Source organism: Amaranthus tricolor, chromosome 2 (genome assembly GCF_026212465.1).
Source record: "Amaranthus tricolor cultivar Red isolate AtriRed21 chromosome 2, ASM2621246v1, whole genome shotgun sequence".
Taxonomy (NCBI): domain Eukaryota; kingdom Viridiplantae; phylum Streptophyta; class Magnoliopsida; order Caryophyllales; family Amaranthaceae; genus Amaranthus; species Amaranthus tricolor.
In genome coordinates, this window is record NC_080048.1 from 37,441,225 (window position 1) to 37,459,161 (window position 17,937).

The 17,937-nt window shown below is 29.3% G+C and overlaps 1 protein-coding gene across 1 annotated transcript; it reads left to right on the forward strand.

The window, feature by feature from the left end:
• The first annotated feature begins 6,006 nt into the window (after window positions 1-6,006).
• LOC130805055 (glucomannan 4-beta-mannosyltransferase 2-like) lies at window positions 6,007-17,579 on the forward strand. Its single transcript, XM_057669662.1, has 9 exons — window positions 6,007-6,788; window positions 7,834-7,932; window positions 8,950-9,202; window positions 13,768-13,878; window positions 14,434-14,570; window positions 15,170-15,283; window positions 15,451-15,650; window positions 15,739-15,957; window positions 16,781-17,579. Exons 1-9 carry the CDS (start codon window positions 6,462-6,464, stop codon window positions 16,932-16,934), a joined length of 1,614 nt encoding a protein of 537 aa, XP_057525645.1. The 5' UTR covers window positions 6,007-6,461; the 3' UTR covers window positions 16,935-17,579.
• Window positions 17,580-17,937: the final 358 nt, after the last annotated feature.

Sequence of the window (17,937 nt, forward strand, 5' to 3'; positions counted from 1 at the left end):
TAACTAAATATTTATATTCAATAAATATAATACGATATTTATTTGGGTTCAATTATAAATTTCGCATGCGTCCAAAATTTCTATCAAATATTTGCTTTCTTGGTAAGCAATTCACCATAAAATTAGTAATTCATGTCCCAATAATATCAAAAATCCAATATCTCATATATACCACATTTTATTGTAGTGATGTTCGGCTTAGAGGTGTTCAAAAGACCCAATAATTTGATAATTATTCGACCTTGTAATCAAACTTAATTTGACCCTATTTAAAAATGGTTTGCAATTATGTAAAAATCAATGTAAACACGAAAATTCAATTTCTAACCGACCTGAAATACATGACGCAAAATCAATCCGATAACCCTAATAACACCTCTACTTCGACCAATTGTAGGTCCACGATAAAATCAATACAAAAAGGAGAAGCTCCAAGATAGGCAATTATATGGGGAAGGTGAAGCCTTCTCTGAGACTGAAAATTTGCATGTTAGTCTCATGTGATACGTCTAGTTGTTTTCTTCAATTTTCTAACGATTACTAATCTGTTCTATATATTTCGTTACTTTTAACATGAAAATTTAAAATTAGATATAATAAATTAAAGTAGTAATATTCTAGCGTAGATTAAAGAAAAAAACATAAAAATAATGTAAAAGTGGTTAAATTATTATTTAACCAAATATAAAAATAAGAAAATTCACTATCAGCAACTAAATGGAGTACAAATTTTCAAAGAATATTTATTCACAGGGGAAGTAATTGGGATCACTAGAATTAGGGAGCAATGATTCTGCTTCACTTATCACTCATCTACTGTACAATTTTTATAAACTCCACTCTATTATGCATGATTAAATGAATATACTAAATCTTATCTATGTTACTATATTATATATTATATTATATTATATTATATTATGTTATAGAAAAAATTACCTTTAATAATATAACCTTTCATTAATTTTCCTATAATAATAGCAACTATTGATTAACTATAAATAATACCAGCTTAGGGGTTTTTTTACTAGAATCATACCAACTTTTGTTTATTAACTAATTTACCAAATTTTTTTGTCATATAATCTCCTGTAGTTTGATTTTTAACATGTTAGATATATTCTAGGAAAACACCCCCAAAGTTGGTATTATTCATGAACTCAAGGTTAATCAAAAATTGGTATTATTATAGGAAAATAAGTGAAACGTTGTATTGTTCTTGGTAATTTTTCCTATATTATATAATATTATATTATATCATATTATATTATATGATATTATATATTTAAGGGTGTTTAAAAAAGAATGATAAGAAACATGCTACATCCTTGATTTCAAAAAGATAAAAAAGTTAAAGGTCACGATCGAGTTAAAAACACTAATTGTTAAAGTTACTATGTTACACAAAGAAGATATTATGTCATAAATCTGAAAAATGTTTTTATTTATAAAATAATATCCTTTTCTGTATATATGGTGACTAAGAAAAATCAATAATTATCAAAATAAAATTGTATGAAATTTCATGAGACAAACTTGAAACATGTTGCAAAATTTGTGGGATTAATGGAATATGAATAGTGAATTACTCTGTCCTATTCTAATCAAACATCTCATTCTTTTATGTAGCATATTCACATAAAATGACTTAGTTTCTTATTTAATAATTATATTTTTTCTTGTTTATACCCTCAGATTTAATTATTTATACAATTATCATAAAATATCATTTTTCACTTATTTTTCCCTTAAGTCACTTACTCATTTTATCTACTTTCCTTTTTTTTTTTTTGAAATTTAATGTATTACCTTATGAGACATTTAATTAGAATTGATTAATTTTTCTTGTAGAAAAAAAAAGCGTTGTATTTGAGTGAACATTACTCATTCTATCATTATCATGTGCTCAATATAAATCTATGTATATAAGGAGTACACTAGTTAAAGAAAGGTATAGATGGACTTGTGACATCACTGGCTCAAAAGATTTTCATGTTATGACTTATGGAGTAATGGGTATATTCCTTAAAAGTATATGATATAATATTTTTTGGACTCGAACCCGGACTCTTAGAATAAAAAAAATAGACTCTTACCCTTAAAATAGGGTAGGGTCTAATAAGGTTTGGAGTAGGGTCTTAGACCCTTGCCCATCCCTAAGTATATCCCCGCGGGTTATGTGTTGTGTTAATTAAGTAATTACACTAATATTAGTATATTTGACTATTTTACATATTTTATTCAGTTATTGATATGTTAATGGTTATTAAGCTATAATTGCGAGAAATATGAATTAGTTTAATGGTGGAGACTTTTCTTATTTCTTTGTAAAAGTGATTTTAATTTTCTATGTTTGTAGACAGGAGCATAGCAGAGATTATAGAGGTACTACTATTTGCAAGTTCTTTAGAAATGGGTCCTTACACCCTTACAAATGATTTAAGAAAATTATATTAATTGTAAAAATATTTAACATCAAAATGTAAAATCAAATTCTAAAGTGAAATAGTTTATAATTAATTATTCGTATATAAACAACATTAAAAACTCAAAATTCATCTTATATTTAAATGAATCTAATTATAAGAAAAATCAGTTATGCACATTAAATATTCATTATACATAAAATGCAATTAAAACTAATTTTAAATTGTATAGATTAATAACTAAAAGAAATATTAGGTATTAAAATACTTGATTTTGATCTTGCTGTACACCAGACTACTCCTATTTGAAATGAATGAATTTATGTGGCAAATTTCACTTTAGGAAAATTGGAAAAATAAAGAGGCTTTGGTAAATAAGGAAAAAAAAGAGGAGCGGGAGAAAATTAGACAACCACTAGTTATGAGAAATGTTATTTGAATCGAGATTCTATTTATGATTGAAATCAGATCATAGGATCGTTTCTACGTATAAATATGAGATGATATGCTATATAATAATTCATTATCAGTAAAATTTGTCCATATAATTAAGAGTATTTGTTTTTTTTTTCTTTTAAAAAACAAAAAATACTCTTGATAATCATTTATAAACTGTGAATCAATAAGTACATAAATTTTCATAATCGTATTGATAACATATATTTTTAATTTATATTTTATATGTAAGTAAAAACTAGAATATAAAAATCTCTTTTTATGATTAAGACTGCCTTTGTAGGATTGGATCGTAGAATCGTAAAATGGAGTTATGATCCTATCACACGTATATTTTTGATATTGTTATGATCGTAAAATTCTACTATTATTGAGTGTTTGCTTAAAATATCTATTACTCGTCTATTTTTAAATTGTAGAGTTGCAGAATCGTAAATCTGAATTGAGATTCTGATAACATGCTTGTGAGGCCTTTGAATGCAACGAACATCAAAAGTAGAAAACACCGTCAAAAATTGTTGGTGATAGAAGACAACAATTAGAGAGTACTTAAAGCCATTTAATTATTTTAATTAGCGTCTAACAAGTTTTGAACTTGGGTCTTACGTTTAGAATGAAGCATGTCAATGACCTGCGCTATTTCTATTTTCTTAAATTAAAAGTGTTAGGATATGTAATATATTTTGGGGTAAGCTAATGGTTGAGATCCTATAATATATTATATACTTTAATACACCTTTTCATATGAAAGCCTTTGGGTTAGAAGTGTGGATGTAGCATAGACCCTTCTCAGTTCTGGTGTGAGATATTCCACTTGAGTTTGAGGGATAATTGATATTTGACCCGTGATCCCTTTTTACGCTGGATTCTGATACCATATTACAGAACCAAATCAACTAAAAGTTTTAAGCTTATGGTTGAGGCCGTATGATACGTTATATAATCTAACAAACCCCCTCACATAAGAGGCCTTTAGGCTAGAAGTGTGGAAGCAACAAAGACTCTCCTCATACCTAGCGCTTAATATTCCACTTTAAATAAGAGGTATTTTGAGATCCGAACCAATAACCTCTTGTCACATTGATTTTTGATACCATGTCAAGGCACCAACTTAACAAAAAAACTTAAATTTATGGTAACATGACGGTCTAATATATATACTCTAACAAAAAAATCTAATATAATATTTGAGTCCTATAAATTTGAAGGCCTCTAATATCCTCTCCACCATAAGACTTTTCATTTAAAATTTTTTTGCTACGTCAATGAAAAGAACATTTCCAGCAAACGAAAGACAAAAAGAAAAGTAGCAAAAGATAAAAAGCAAACCATAAAATGGGTTAGTTTGATTTATGGTCAATTTTGTGAGGAACAAGTCGTCGAAATATGTCAGTTTTTATTAGCCATTCATCAACCTTTTTGTCTTGTTTAATTTAATATTCCGACCCAAATTTTGCTGCTTTAGGGTGGCTCAGAGACAAAAAATGGTTGAATTACTTACCTAAGATTGCAAATTACTACACGGCTACACCAACCCTCCAATTACGCCTTAAACTTAGTTGATTTGCGGGAGTTAGAGTTAGCTATTCAGTATTCCATATAAGTCGAGGTTCGAAGGAAGAAGGCCAGCGAATAAATTATACCCATGCTCTCTTTAAGGAGTGGACAAGAAAAAATGCGTGCATTCAAATTATCCTCAAAAAATAGGTTCTTGCAAAGAGAAGAGTGAGTGACACACAATGAGCTTGGAAAGACATTTGCAACCAACAACACACATTAACACTGTAACTGAAACACGATAGCAAAAATTTAACATAATATATATAAATAAGATAATGAAAACCTATATTATTATATGCCATGACTATCTACCACATACTTCCTCCGTTCTTATTTATTTGCAACATTGTTAACTTCGACACTATTCATTAAGCAAATTGACTTTTATATTCTCGTAATCTATAAGTTAAAACATAATTATATGAGATCTTGTTTAAATCGTCACGATTCAATATTTAGTAATTTTGATTTCCATAATTTTTTGATATGCAAAATTAGAAATATTAACAATTGAAGTCATACATTACGAGGTGTGAAAAAGCAAATGTAATATAAATGAATAAGATAATGAAAAAAGATTTATGATTTTTATTAACATGAAGTAGAGTTATGGAAAAGTAACTAGAGAAGTATACTTCAAGATGTATATGAAAAATACAACTCAATCTTAGGGTATACAATTAAAGTTTTTTCAATCACGTTTATTGAAAGATCATGTAACCAAATTGTAAAATATTTTGTAGATGTTCTTATTTCTTAAATTAAACTCTATTTTTACTTAATTTTGTTTTTCTTTCTTTGTAATCAAACTTATTTTTATTTTTCTTAACTAAAATTTATCTTCTTTGAATTAAACTTAAGTTATAATGTGTATTTTAAGATATTTTAAAGGTAAAAAATAGAAAAAAAAAAAAGCAAAACTAGGAGTATTAAACTAACATTTAAGGAGATGGGAAAATTAATGTAATGACGCAGTTAGTGAATCACCAATTGTTGCTTAAATGTTAAAATAACTATTAGAGTATTTGATAAAACAATTTATGGGATAATTATACCTCATTTTGGTATTAATAGATGATTTAACAATAAAATTATTTAATAGTGATATTTGTTAAATTAGCTGGCTAAAATTAATATATTGTTACAAATCGTAGGGTGTTCAAAATCAACTAAAGTAAAATCAACAATTTAAATAAGCTATTAGCATTGAGCTATTTGTCAATGTCAAATACTACCTTCGTTCTATTATACTCTCTCTATTTCTTTTTAAATATTTTTTTTGCTTTTTGAGTATTATTTATCAACAACTTGTTTGATTTATCTCAACATAAGGTGTATTAATATCTGTTTTTTTATAATTTTAGTTATGTTTAATTAGAAATATTAAAGATTGAGTTAGTATATTGATAAACATGTAAAAAACAAATAAGACATTTGAAAAAAATATAGAAAATACTAATTACAGACAATAATATTTTTCCATACAACATATCAAAATACTAATTACAGACAATAATATTTTTCCATACAACATATCACAATGGATGTTATTTCACAGAGCTAAGAGTACGATACTATTTCAGAGAGCTGAGAGTACACCTATAAAAAAAAACCTTTACAAACTATCTCATCATCACTTGCTCTACTCTCACTCCCATCACCCACACTTTCCTCTCTCTCTCACTCTCTCTTTCTATGCTTTCTCTCTCTTTGATCTAGTGCCACAATACTTTCTGTTCGCTTCTACTCACATTGATAGAAGGAAAGAGATGTATTGTTTGGCACAAAAAAAAAAAATCATTGAAGATTTAAGGAATAAATAACATTTAATTAAACAAAAACTTATATCAAGTTCTAGATCTTCATTTTTGCTTCAAAAAACCCATAAAAAAAACAACCCCAAAACCCCCATTTCATCTCCATTATCAAGGATCAAACACATCCTCTGTTTTCCCCTGTTTTTACCCCTGAAAATCCCCTGTATTTCCCCCTGAAAATTCCCCCTTTTTTGGGGTAAAAATGGTAGAAATCATTCAAAATCAGCTGTTACAAGCAAGAGGAGATATGTCAGGACAATTAGAGTTAATGTGGGAGATGATTAAAGCACCATTAATAGTGCCATTATTAAAGCTTAGTGTGGTTTTTTGTTTAACAATGTCATTAATGTTGTTTTGTGAAAGAGTTTATATGGGTATTGTTATTATTTTGGTAAAGCTTTTTTGGAAGAAACCTGAAAAAAGGTATAATTGGAAAGCATTACCTGATTCTATTGATGATATTGAAATGGGGGGTTCTAATAAGTTCCCTCATGTTCTTATTCAAATCCCTATGTTTAATGAAAGAGAGGTATCCCTTTTTCTTATATTTTATCTTTACTATTTTTTTATTACATGGTGGACATCTGAAGAAGATGAATATGTGATAATTGAACTTAGAATTTTACTACATAAAAACGATTAAGATTGTGTACATTCACTCCAAACTCGTCTTAATATAAATTGATTCTTTCAAATGGTATCAGAAGCCATGTCTATGAATTTTATTTGTCTCTCGTTTTATGTGAAAATATTAGCATTTTGGCTTAAAGTGCTTTCGTGTGAGGTGACGTAATAGAGTATATGACATAGAGTATAAAGACATAGACATATATTTTGTCTGATTAGTTGCTAAAGATGGTGACATTTTATAACGAAAAATTAATTGCTAGTTTTTTTGAGTACAATGTCATGATGTATTAGGTTTATGAGAGAATTTCCACCATTAATTTTTGCTTTTAATTGAGCAATGAAAAAAATAGATTTAATAGACTTCTAGTATTTACTATGGTTAGGATTTTTAAATTGGTTATTAAAAATGGCATTCATTTTAAAAGATTCTTTACTATGATTATATTTTTAATAAGGTTTTGTGTTTAATTCTCATTAATTTTGTCCTTATACCGGTCTACATTATTTCCTACATTTTGTTTTTTCTATTAAAATTTAAACCTTAATATCTCTAAATATATATTATAAAAAATTCAAAAAAATACATAATAAAAAAGTTTATATATAAAGACGAATCTAACAAAATTTCACATAGGTATATTTTATCTTCTAAATATGTATCAAAAACATTAAATAAATTTTTCTTTCCTTTTAAGTAAAATATTCTAAATAGAAAGAATATTAGAGAATTGAGGGAATAGTGAATTAATCAAACTAAAGAAAAAAAACTACCTAATCCCCTTAAAATCAATGGAGTAAGTGCAATTTAATTGATTTGGTTTATGTCAATGAAAAAATGTTGTCGGTTATATAATTTGATTACTTAATTTCATGATATCTTTGTAAATTTTTAATATTTAATGCATTATATTATAATTAATTAAATGGTGGGTAAAATTGATTAGGTTTACAAAGTGTCAATTGGAGCTGCTTGTAACCTTTCATGGCCAGCTGATCGTATGGTAATTCAAGTGCTAGATGACTCCACCGACCCAGTTATCAAGGTAATTATATTTTCATCTTTTTCCCGATAAGTTTTCAAACATTTTTATTTTTATTTGTCTTTTTACATCTATTTCTATTTTAGGTAAAAAGAAATTTTAAAAATTATTGAAATTAATTTATTTTCCACTCATTCACCATAAATGATCTTATTTATTGATTATTATCAAATAATCTAATTTTTGAAATTTATTAATATATATTTGCTTCTAGCATATACGGTGTGAAAAGAAGTGGGGTGCCGAAGCAGTGGAAAATTAAATTATTTGATCGGATTATTTTAAATAATTTTTTTCTGTTCTTATTTGTATTTAATAATTGTTTCAAATAACGTGCAATAACTACTCTCTTTATGACTCAATAAGTGTACTAAGTTTAACCGATAGAAGTATATTTTTTCATTATAAAGATGTGATTTTAATTATAAAAAATGTCTTATTTTAAAAAACGTTTTTAAATTCTCATAAATAATGAATTGAATCATTTTTTTTTCAAAATTTTCATATGTCTAATCTAAGTCCTATATATAATAAAGGATTAATGAAAGAGTATATAATACTATCCTTAGGTCCATAAATAAGAAGCTAAATGTAGAAATAGTTTGCAAAAATTAACAATTAATTCTATTTAAAAAAATAATTTATGCTTATTTACATCTCGTAGGTATGTATATATCATTTTTCTAAACTACATTTTAGTAAAATGGAATTAAATTGAAAATTTATTACTAGATTATATGTCAATTGATTTATTTTATATTTTGTACTTATATTGTTTTAAAAGTTTTTTCATGTAGCAAAATGAATATTTTATATTATTTAATTAAAAAAAGAGAGTAATCATGTAGGTTTAGTAGTTTGCCTAATCTAATACTTCTATTGGAGATAAAATGACTTTAAATGAAAAGTGATAGGTTAATTATTGATGATGGGCAAGTGCAATATTGCTAATTTTTCATTATTAAACTTTAATTATTAATATTAATATTAATATGGGACTAAACAAGCAAATAATTGCAGGATATGGTTGAATTAGAATGTCAAAGATGGGCTAGCAAAGGAATAAACATTGTATATCAAATAAGAGAAACTAGGGGTGGTTATAAAGCTGGTGCTCTTAAGGAAGGGTTAAAAAGGGATTATGTTAAGCATTGTGAATACGTTGCAATCTTCGACGCAGATTTCCGGCCTGAACCCGATTATCTCCGACGAGCTATCCCTTTCTTAATGTATAACCCTAAAATCGCTCTTGTTCAAGCGCGTTGGAGATTCGGTAAGCACATCCTCACATTATTCCTGTTTAAATGGTCCGGTCTGATTTTAAAAATTAATTTTTATACCAAAATCTTTTATCTGGTCTGATTTTAGTATAAGACCAAAATGAACCGTACCAAACCATGTTCACCCTAATAATTTGCAATGCTAGCAATCCTTTTCATATACGTGAACTAGTGAACTTTGCATAGTTTAGGAAGGTAAAAGGTGACGGGTAAAGGGTGACACTTGGGAACTATAAATATGCACAAGAAAAAACTAAGAGGGTGTTCCTTTCAATTTGGGTACCCACCAATCACGGGTCATCCCTCTCCTTTAACGTGTTAGATCATGGCTCTCTTTTTGTCTCATTATATCCACATCAACTCGGTCGACTTTTCTATTATCTCATACTTGCTGCACTTGAAGTGTTGGTTACGTTTCTATTATTGACACTATTTATTATTGAAACTTATTTTATATATTATGGTTAATATGTAAGAAAAATATAGTCAAATGAGATCTTATTTGAATCGTCTAATCGTATACTTTTATCATATTAACTTTTTATAATTTTTAGACGTATATAATTCAATCTATAAACAATCGAAATAATGCATTGGATTGCGTAAAAACTCAAATGCAGCGAGTATTTCAGAACGGAGGAAAATCTACTGCTATGTCCTCTTTAAATTGCATCAAAAAAGAATTGGTGTATTTTTAGAAAAGTGGTAATTAATAAAGAGAGAAAATGAATTATACGGATAAAATTAAAAGAGAATTAAAATGTATGAATGACATTAAAATAAAATGATGGACTATTGTCCAAAAAAAGAAATGATGCAATTTTAAAGGAACGGAAAGAGTAAATTTTTAATTTTTGAATTACAAATTGTAGTTTTAAAGTTTTATTTTCAACATCTAAAAAAAAAGTTTTATTTTCAAAATACCCTTTGACTTACAAATCATAGTTTTAAAATTTTATTTTTTTAATTACAACCTTCACCTTACCAAAGTAAATACTAGTACAGCCAAGTCATCGGATTTTGATGAATTATTTCCAAAATATCCTTTGAATTTACGGAAAAGCTAATGGGACTTGGGAGCCAATTAAAGGGTATATTAGGAAAAATTCACCGAAACCGGTGTCATGACTGCATGCAAAAATAAAATTTACAAAATGTAATTTGCAAAAATCCTAGATTTAAAGGTTGGAGTTTGCTAAAAATTTATTTGTAATTGGAAAATAAGCTAAAATATAGGTTGATTATATAAATGAATGGATGAGTTAGAGTGAGAAAATAAGTTTTTAGATATTTTTAAATATTTTTTACTTTATACAAGTCAATAACTTTATTTTATTACACCAAATTAACTAATAAGAAAAAGTGGATTAATGATTAAACTATGAGGAAAAACAAGTGGAGTAATAAGAGAATCTAAATGTTCCCAAGGTCTTAGCTAGCTGTATTATGCTCTCAGTCATTTTTTTTCCGGTAAAATTAATGAAAAGAAAAAGTAAGTTAGAGAATAATTTAAAAATAAATAAATGATAAAACAAGTGGATAATATAGAGAGAGATAATAAGTTTGTCGACGAGATTAATAGAAGGAGAGTAGTACCATGTCAAAAAAAATTTTATAAAATTAATTTCACAACTTAAAAATAAAAAAGTGGTGTAATTTGAGAAGAATATTAGACATATGAAATAATATGTACGCTATGATATATGATATTCCCTTAGTTTCTTTGAATTTTCAATAGAAAATAATTAGATAGATTTTCGTGTTCAGCACAGTTTATGAATTATTTAAATAAAAAATTACTCCCTCCGTTCTTTTAAGTTGTTCCACCTTACTATAACGAGTAGTTTCATAAGTTCTTCCACTTTATAATACTTTTTATTTTTAGAAAGTTTTTATCCCAATTTTACCCCTTAAAACCCCCTTTTCTTTTAATGTTACCTTTTCTTTTATTTATAATTATTTTCTCTCTCATACTTTCAATACAATCATTACTTCACACCACTATTTAATTAAAATAATACCCACTACAACCTCATACTTTCAATACAATCATTATTTCACTTTACTATTTAATTAAAATAATACCCACTACAACCCAAAGATTCTATCTTCCTTAATATGTGTGAAAAACCCAAAGTGGAAGATCAAAAAAGAACGGAGGGAGTATTAATTATAATTAAGGTATAATATGACAATAAATTATGTGGACAAGATTAAAATAGAAAATTTATATTACTCAAAATAGATATCTAAAATAGAAATATTTTCAAACTCTTTAGACAAAAGAAATATTTAATTTGTGTATCTTTTAATGCATGTAGTATCACTAATTGATTTTGTTTTAAGGCATAATTAAAGTGTTCCGTTTCTTTTTCTTTACTCTAAAGCCTGATTATTTTAAAACTAAATTAAAAAATTCCTCCCTTCACATCCAAGTAGCTTGCTATGTTTATCAAATAGAGATTCTCTTATTTTTTGTTAAAAATTCCTTTTGTTTTGTCCTTGCACGCATTTTAAAGTAATGTTGAGACTCAATATCTATATATACGCATTATAAAAAATTATAAAAATTTCAAACTTTATTGAAAAATTATGTGTTACGACAAATTTAAGAAAATTCTAAATGAATATATTTGAATTTTAATACATATCCTTAAAAAGAATTAAAATTCTCTCTTTAAGAGAAAACACTTAAAAGCAACAAAAGAAAATCACAGGGACTATTAAAGTTGTCTATGTTCATTTGGATTATTGAGTTGATTTAAAATGAATTTTATATTCTTTTTGATTTTTACTTAGTTATAAATTATTTTTAACATTGATCAAAGTCAAATTGAACTTAGTTATAAGGTCGAGTAAATTTCGCATAATGGGTCTGATGGGATAGAAAAGTGTAAAGAGAGGAGAAGAAGGTGGACAACCCCACAAGCACGTGGTAATATACCCCCGTAATATTAAGCTTACTGAATACTGACACTATTTCATCTTCTCTCTGATTAAAATCTGCCAAAAATTGTGGGACCCTTCTCTTTCTCCGCCGACACATCTGTCCTACATTAGTGGTGCTCCACCATTTTTTTTATTATTAACCAACTCACAATTAGTAAGCCTCAATTATTGTTGTGGAGTTGGTAATGGGTATGTTCTTGTTGTAGGGCAATTGGAACAAATTTATTTCTGAGGCTGTTTATCAAACAGCTGATGATTAGTTGATTTTATCAATTAGTTTGACTAATTGATTTGAATATGCTATTAAAACCGGAGAAAAAATTGACAAATTCTATAAAAAATCTGTATAATTTTAAAAATTATAATATTTTTCTAACAATTTTATATCTTTAAACACCTAACATATTTTAAGTAATTTAATATTGAGGCCCCAAATTTTTCGGGGCTCTGTACGATCGAACATGTTGAACATGTTCAGAACCTCCCATGTATTAAAAGCACCTTGTTGAAATTATCTGTATCACAACAATGAACTCTTTTTGCAACTAATTTACCACACTGGAACTAGATGGATTGACCGTTCAATCATCTATTTGTGTTAAAATAAGCTATTCTACCAACCACTTTTTTCTTTTTTAATGTATTAATAATTAAGTATGATAGCATTTCATTATGAGAATATTATTAAATATTATTGCATAATGATTAGACGCACATAAACTTAGGATCTGTTTGACAAATGGTTATTGGTTAGAGTTGTTGGTGGTTTTGATTAGTTGCTTCGTGTTTATTTATTGATAAAAAGTGGGTCAATATGCCATAAAAAAACTAATTGTCATTTTTGGTTTTCTCGTTAGAACCATATAACTAACTCTTTTTGGTTTGTTTGACCAATTAAAAAACCAATAATCAAAACTCAGAAGCCATTCAAAATTTCATTTGCCGAACACTCTTAATGTTATTAGTCTTATACTTTTATCATACCAAAAGCATTATTTTCGATTGATCTATAATAGCAAGCATCATCTTAAACTCTATAGAAATGATTTATTATGTGGGCTATCCACACCCATTGTCTCATAATATTTTGAATACCTTCACTTGATTTGATTTGTTAAATGACTTTATCTTTCTCTATTCTTTTGAGTTTAAACTTTGTCATGATAAAGATTATTAATCTATAATATGTCATTTTAAGAAGCAAACTAATTGATAAAGAGAGTGATTCCCCACTTACTCTTAATGTTAGTCATAAGTGTGGTTAAGAGAGCAAAAGGGAGATATGTGTACTAATTTGAGCCATTGCTAAACAATAATTGGAGCAACAACTCTTGTATGAGACTGTCTCATCGTTAGACGAGCCCATTTAATTAATTCATTTCTTTAATTGATTACTTTAAAATTGTAAATGAACACTTTAACGTTATAAGTGTTCACTCTAAGACTATAAAAAGTGACTACTTTAAAGTTGTAAATAATCCCTTTAAGACAATAAGTGTATATTGAGTCAGCCCAATAGAATTAATCTTACCATTAGACCGTTTTATTTGAAAATTTGTATAATTGGAGGTATACTAACATTATTGAATAATGTATGTTAAAAATGCAGTGAATGCAGATGAATGTTTGATGACAAGAATGCAAGAAATGTCTCTTGATTACCATTTTACAGTTGAACAAGAAGTTGGCTCTTCTACACATGCCTTCTTTGGATTCAATGGTACCTTCATACTTCTATTCGTACTTCTATTATTTATTGTTCTCTGTCTTATCTATTTTGCTACATTTTATTTTCTAACGTGAGAACTTTTAGATGAAATTTATTGAGTGAAATTTGAGTATTTTTCTTGACCTTTATTCTAACTATTTTCCCATTTGACTAGACATGGACTCATGTCGGGCACGAATCGATGATGGCCCTACACACCGCTGCCCACCAAGGGCGTGCCACATTCACCAATTTTTGAAAAAGATGTGACACACTAGGCGTTTCATTTTATAACCAATTTTGGTCCACCAAAGCACGATACGACACGACATGATAGGCAACTAGGGACAAAGCCTGCTTCTGGGCTTAGTACGAATCCAACTATAATTTCTTGCAAGAAAATAAATTCTACTCCTACCTTTACTGAAAGAATTAATTAGACCATATTGATAATACGAGAAAGATATGTGAGATTTTGTTAGATTAATGCACATTTTCAAGATTAACGCTCTTAAATAATCGAACAAAGACAGAAAATTGATACCTGATCTTCATTGTTTCGTGCAGGGACTGCTGGGGTGTGGAGAATAGCTGCCATTGACGAGGCAGGAGGATGGAAGGATCGAACGACAGTAGAAGACATGGATCTTGCTGTTAGAGCTAGTCTTCGTGGCTGGAAATTCGTTTATCTTGGTGACCTTCAGGTATATAATCCATATATTCGCGGCTGGAACAGAACAACACTTGAGAGATCAATATAACTTAAATACATTCTATTACCCTAGTGTCGTCACTGGCTCCCACGAGTCCCACCTAGTCGGGTTTTTGAGGATCGGTTGTATTAACCATTTATCCGAGGCTTGAACAACACTTGAAGATCAATATAACTTAAATGATACATTCTATAACCCTAGTGTCGTCACTGGCTCTCACCTAGTCGGGTTTTTGGGGTTCGGTTGTATCAACCATTTATCCGAGGCTGGAACAACACTTGGAGATCAATATAACTTAAACAATTCATTCTGTTACCCTTGTGCCGTTACCATCTCCCACCTAGGTGGGTTTTTGGGGTTCGGTTGTATCAACCTTAATCTTGTTAGTAATAACAACAGTAGGCAGTAGCAAATGTCATGTTCAGTTTCACATAGATAAAAGGCCCACATGTTTAAATGAATCATTTTAATATAGTTAGTGAATTTGTGTAATCCGAAACCAAAGAACTGTAATTTTTTGGCCCCATCGAGAATGATCATAGAAGATCAATATGGCTCTTGTGTAACAATGTATAATTTTCATACAACAGGTAAAAAGTGAATTGCCAAGTACCTTCAAAGCCTTTCGTTTTCAACAACATCGTTGGTCCTGTGGCCCCGCCAATTTGTTCAGGAAAATGGTCATGGAGATTGTTAGAAACAAGGTTAGTACAAAATTACCAGAAATAATATAACATTTTGCTTATTTTGTGTTATTGTAGTGAAATTAACGAAAGGTTGTATTATTCACGGTAATTTTTCCTTATCTTTAATACATCGAATATACAGAAAAAATCGGTTCAACTAATTTTTACAAAATTTTGGATTGCAGAATGTGAACTTTTGGAAGAAATTGTATACAATCTACAGTTTCTTCCTAGTGAGGAAGATCACAGCTCATATGGTCACCTTTTTCTTCTACTGTATAGTGCTTCCTTTAACAATACTTATTCCTGAAGTTGAAGTTCCTATTTGGGGATCGGTTTACATCCCTTCGATTATTACCATTCTAAACTCTGTCGGAACTCCAAGGTCTTTTCCCGATCCATTTCTTTTTAGAATTTATCATCGATTTGCCTATTTTTGGTCGGTTTTCTGAATTTCACGCTTAAGTTTGCAGATCGTTTCACTTGCTATTCTATTGGATTTTGTTTGAGAATGTAATGTCCTTACACCGGACTAAAGCGACACTTATTGGCCTCCTCGAAGCAGGCAGAGCTAATGAATGGGTTGTGACTGAGAAACTCGGTGATTCCCAGAAAAATAAGGCGAATGCTAAAGATAAACCAGTTAGTGTTAAAGCTGCAGTGAAGAAAGCTCGATCCAAAATTGTAGACAGGTATTATTTAACCATTTTTTCTCGGTTTTTTAACTACGCTCTCTGTCAAAGTCAAACTACAGCCCGCCAAATGTAGCTTACTAGCCAATGCTAGAAAGACAACACAATATTCCATTACCCCAATGCGATTAATAGCTTCCACCTAAGCAGGGCTTGGGGTTTGGGAGTCAGATATACGCAACATGTTCTCTGTTAGTGATAACAAAGAGGTTGTTTCCAATTGACCGTTTGCAACAAATAACATTTGTAACAAATGCCAGAAGGACAACACAACATTTCATTACCTCAATGCCATTAATAGCTCCCGCCTAAGCAGGGTTTGGGGTTTGAGGGTTAGATATACGCAACCTGACCCCGGTTAAAGATAACAAAGAAGTTGTTTTTGATTGACCCTTGGTAGCAAATAACATTTGTAATCAATGCTAGAAGGACAACACACCATTTTATTACCCCAATGCCATTAATAGCTCCCACCTAAGTAGGGTTTGGGGGTTGGATACAACTTTACCCCTATTAGCGATAACAAAAAGGTTGTTTCCGATTGACTCTTGGTAACAAATAACATTTGTAACCGGTGCCAGAAGGACAGCAAAACATTTCATTACCCCCAATGCCATTAATTGCTCCCACCTAAGCAGGGTTTGCGGTTTGGAGTCAGATATACGCTACCTGATCGTTGTTAATGATAACAAAGAGTTTGTTTCCGATTAACCCTTGATACCAAATAACATTTGTAACTTCACACATAAATAACAAGTACACGTAAATTTAGTTGAGAAATTTCTTACTGAACTGATGTTAACCTGGAAAATAAACTTGACAGAATGAACTTCTTGGAGTTGGGAGTTGGAGTATTCTTGTTCCTGATCGGATGCTACGATTTCATGTATGGCAAATGGAGCTATTACATCTACTTCTTCCTCCAAAGCATCACCTTCTTCATCGTTGGGTTCGGTTATGTTGGTACCATCATCTAGTATCGTTTGATCCTTCAAGAGGCGTCCGTCCCTCTCATGATCTTATCAGCATCAAATACCGCCATTTGCACAAATTCCGTCTCTTTCAAGTAAGCTTCAGATGCACGGATTGTGCATAAACTGTTGTGTTTATTGTCACACGTTTTTCGTGCAAATGTCTATCAAATGGGGCGACTCAAAATGGCTGTTGTCATCACAAACCATAAATATATATATATGTAGGAAGCACATTGCATTCAGGAAGGAGGAGAACAAGCAACAGGAAGAACATAAAAGGGATAGAGAAACTGATGAAGGATTGTTTTTTTTTCCCTTTGTTTTTTGTTTGGACGATAAGTTACGTTTTTTGGAATTTGATAAGTTTAGTTATCATTTTTGTTGGTCGCTTTTAGTTTTAACGATACCAACGCTTAATCCGTTGATATTATGTATTATGTTCGGAGGTTTAACCTCCTAACCATCGATTTAATAGGGTAGTTGGTTGTCAAGGAGTTGTATCTTGTTACTTGTATGGTCAAGAGAGCAAGACTCGTATAGTATTATCTTAGTTATAGAGTGTATCAAATATGTTCTACAAGATTTGAAATCAACATCTTGATAAATTGTTGTAATATAACACCTTGCATACTCATATTCTTTTGTCAATTTTATACTTGGATCAGTTTCGTTTAGTTGAAACATTTCTTTTTATAGTAAATTTCTGTCTATTGAATCTTCAAATTTGACCTAAAATGGTTCATCAAATTCTACATTACAACATTCTTACCATATATTCAATTCAATTACTCTTATTGAAGTGCATTGAAGCTATCCAATCCAATATTTCTTACCATTACTAAAATTCAAAAAGAAGCCCGAGAATTCGATTATATCACAATTAGTGCTAATACTACTTTTTAGAAATGATTCAAGGCTCGAATCATACCTAGTTACCCTTCTCACAGCCTACCCCGCAAAGTTCATAGGTTCTTTTTTTATCGAGGATATAATACTCCTGCAAAGT

Bases quoted from the DNA above. Each gene is read 5' to 3' on its own strand.
- LOC130805055 (XM_057669662.1), top strand. From the start codon at position 6,462: ATGGTAGAAATCATTCAAAATCAGCTGTTACAAGCAAGAGGAGATATG. The intron at 9,203-13,767 runs GTAAGCACATCC...TTAAAAATGCAG, and splicing joins TCAAGCGCGTTGGAGATTCG to TGAATGCAGATGAATGTTTG. The intron at 15,958-16,780 runs GTATTATTTAAC...TAAACTTGACAG, and splicing joins CGATCCAAAATTGTAGACAG to AATGAACTTCTTGGAGTTGG.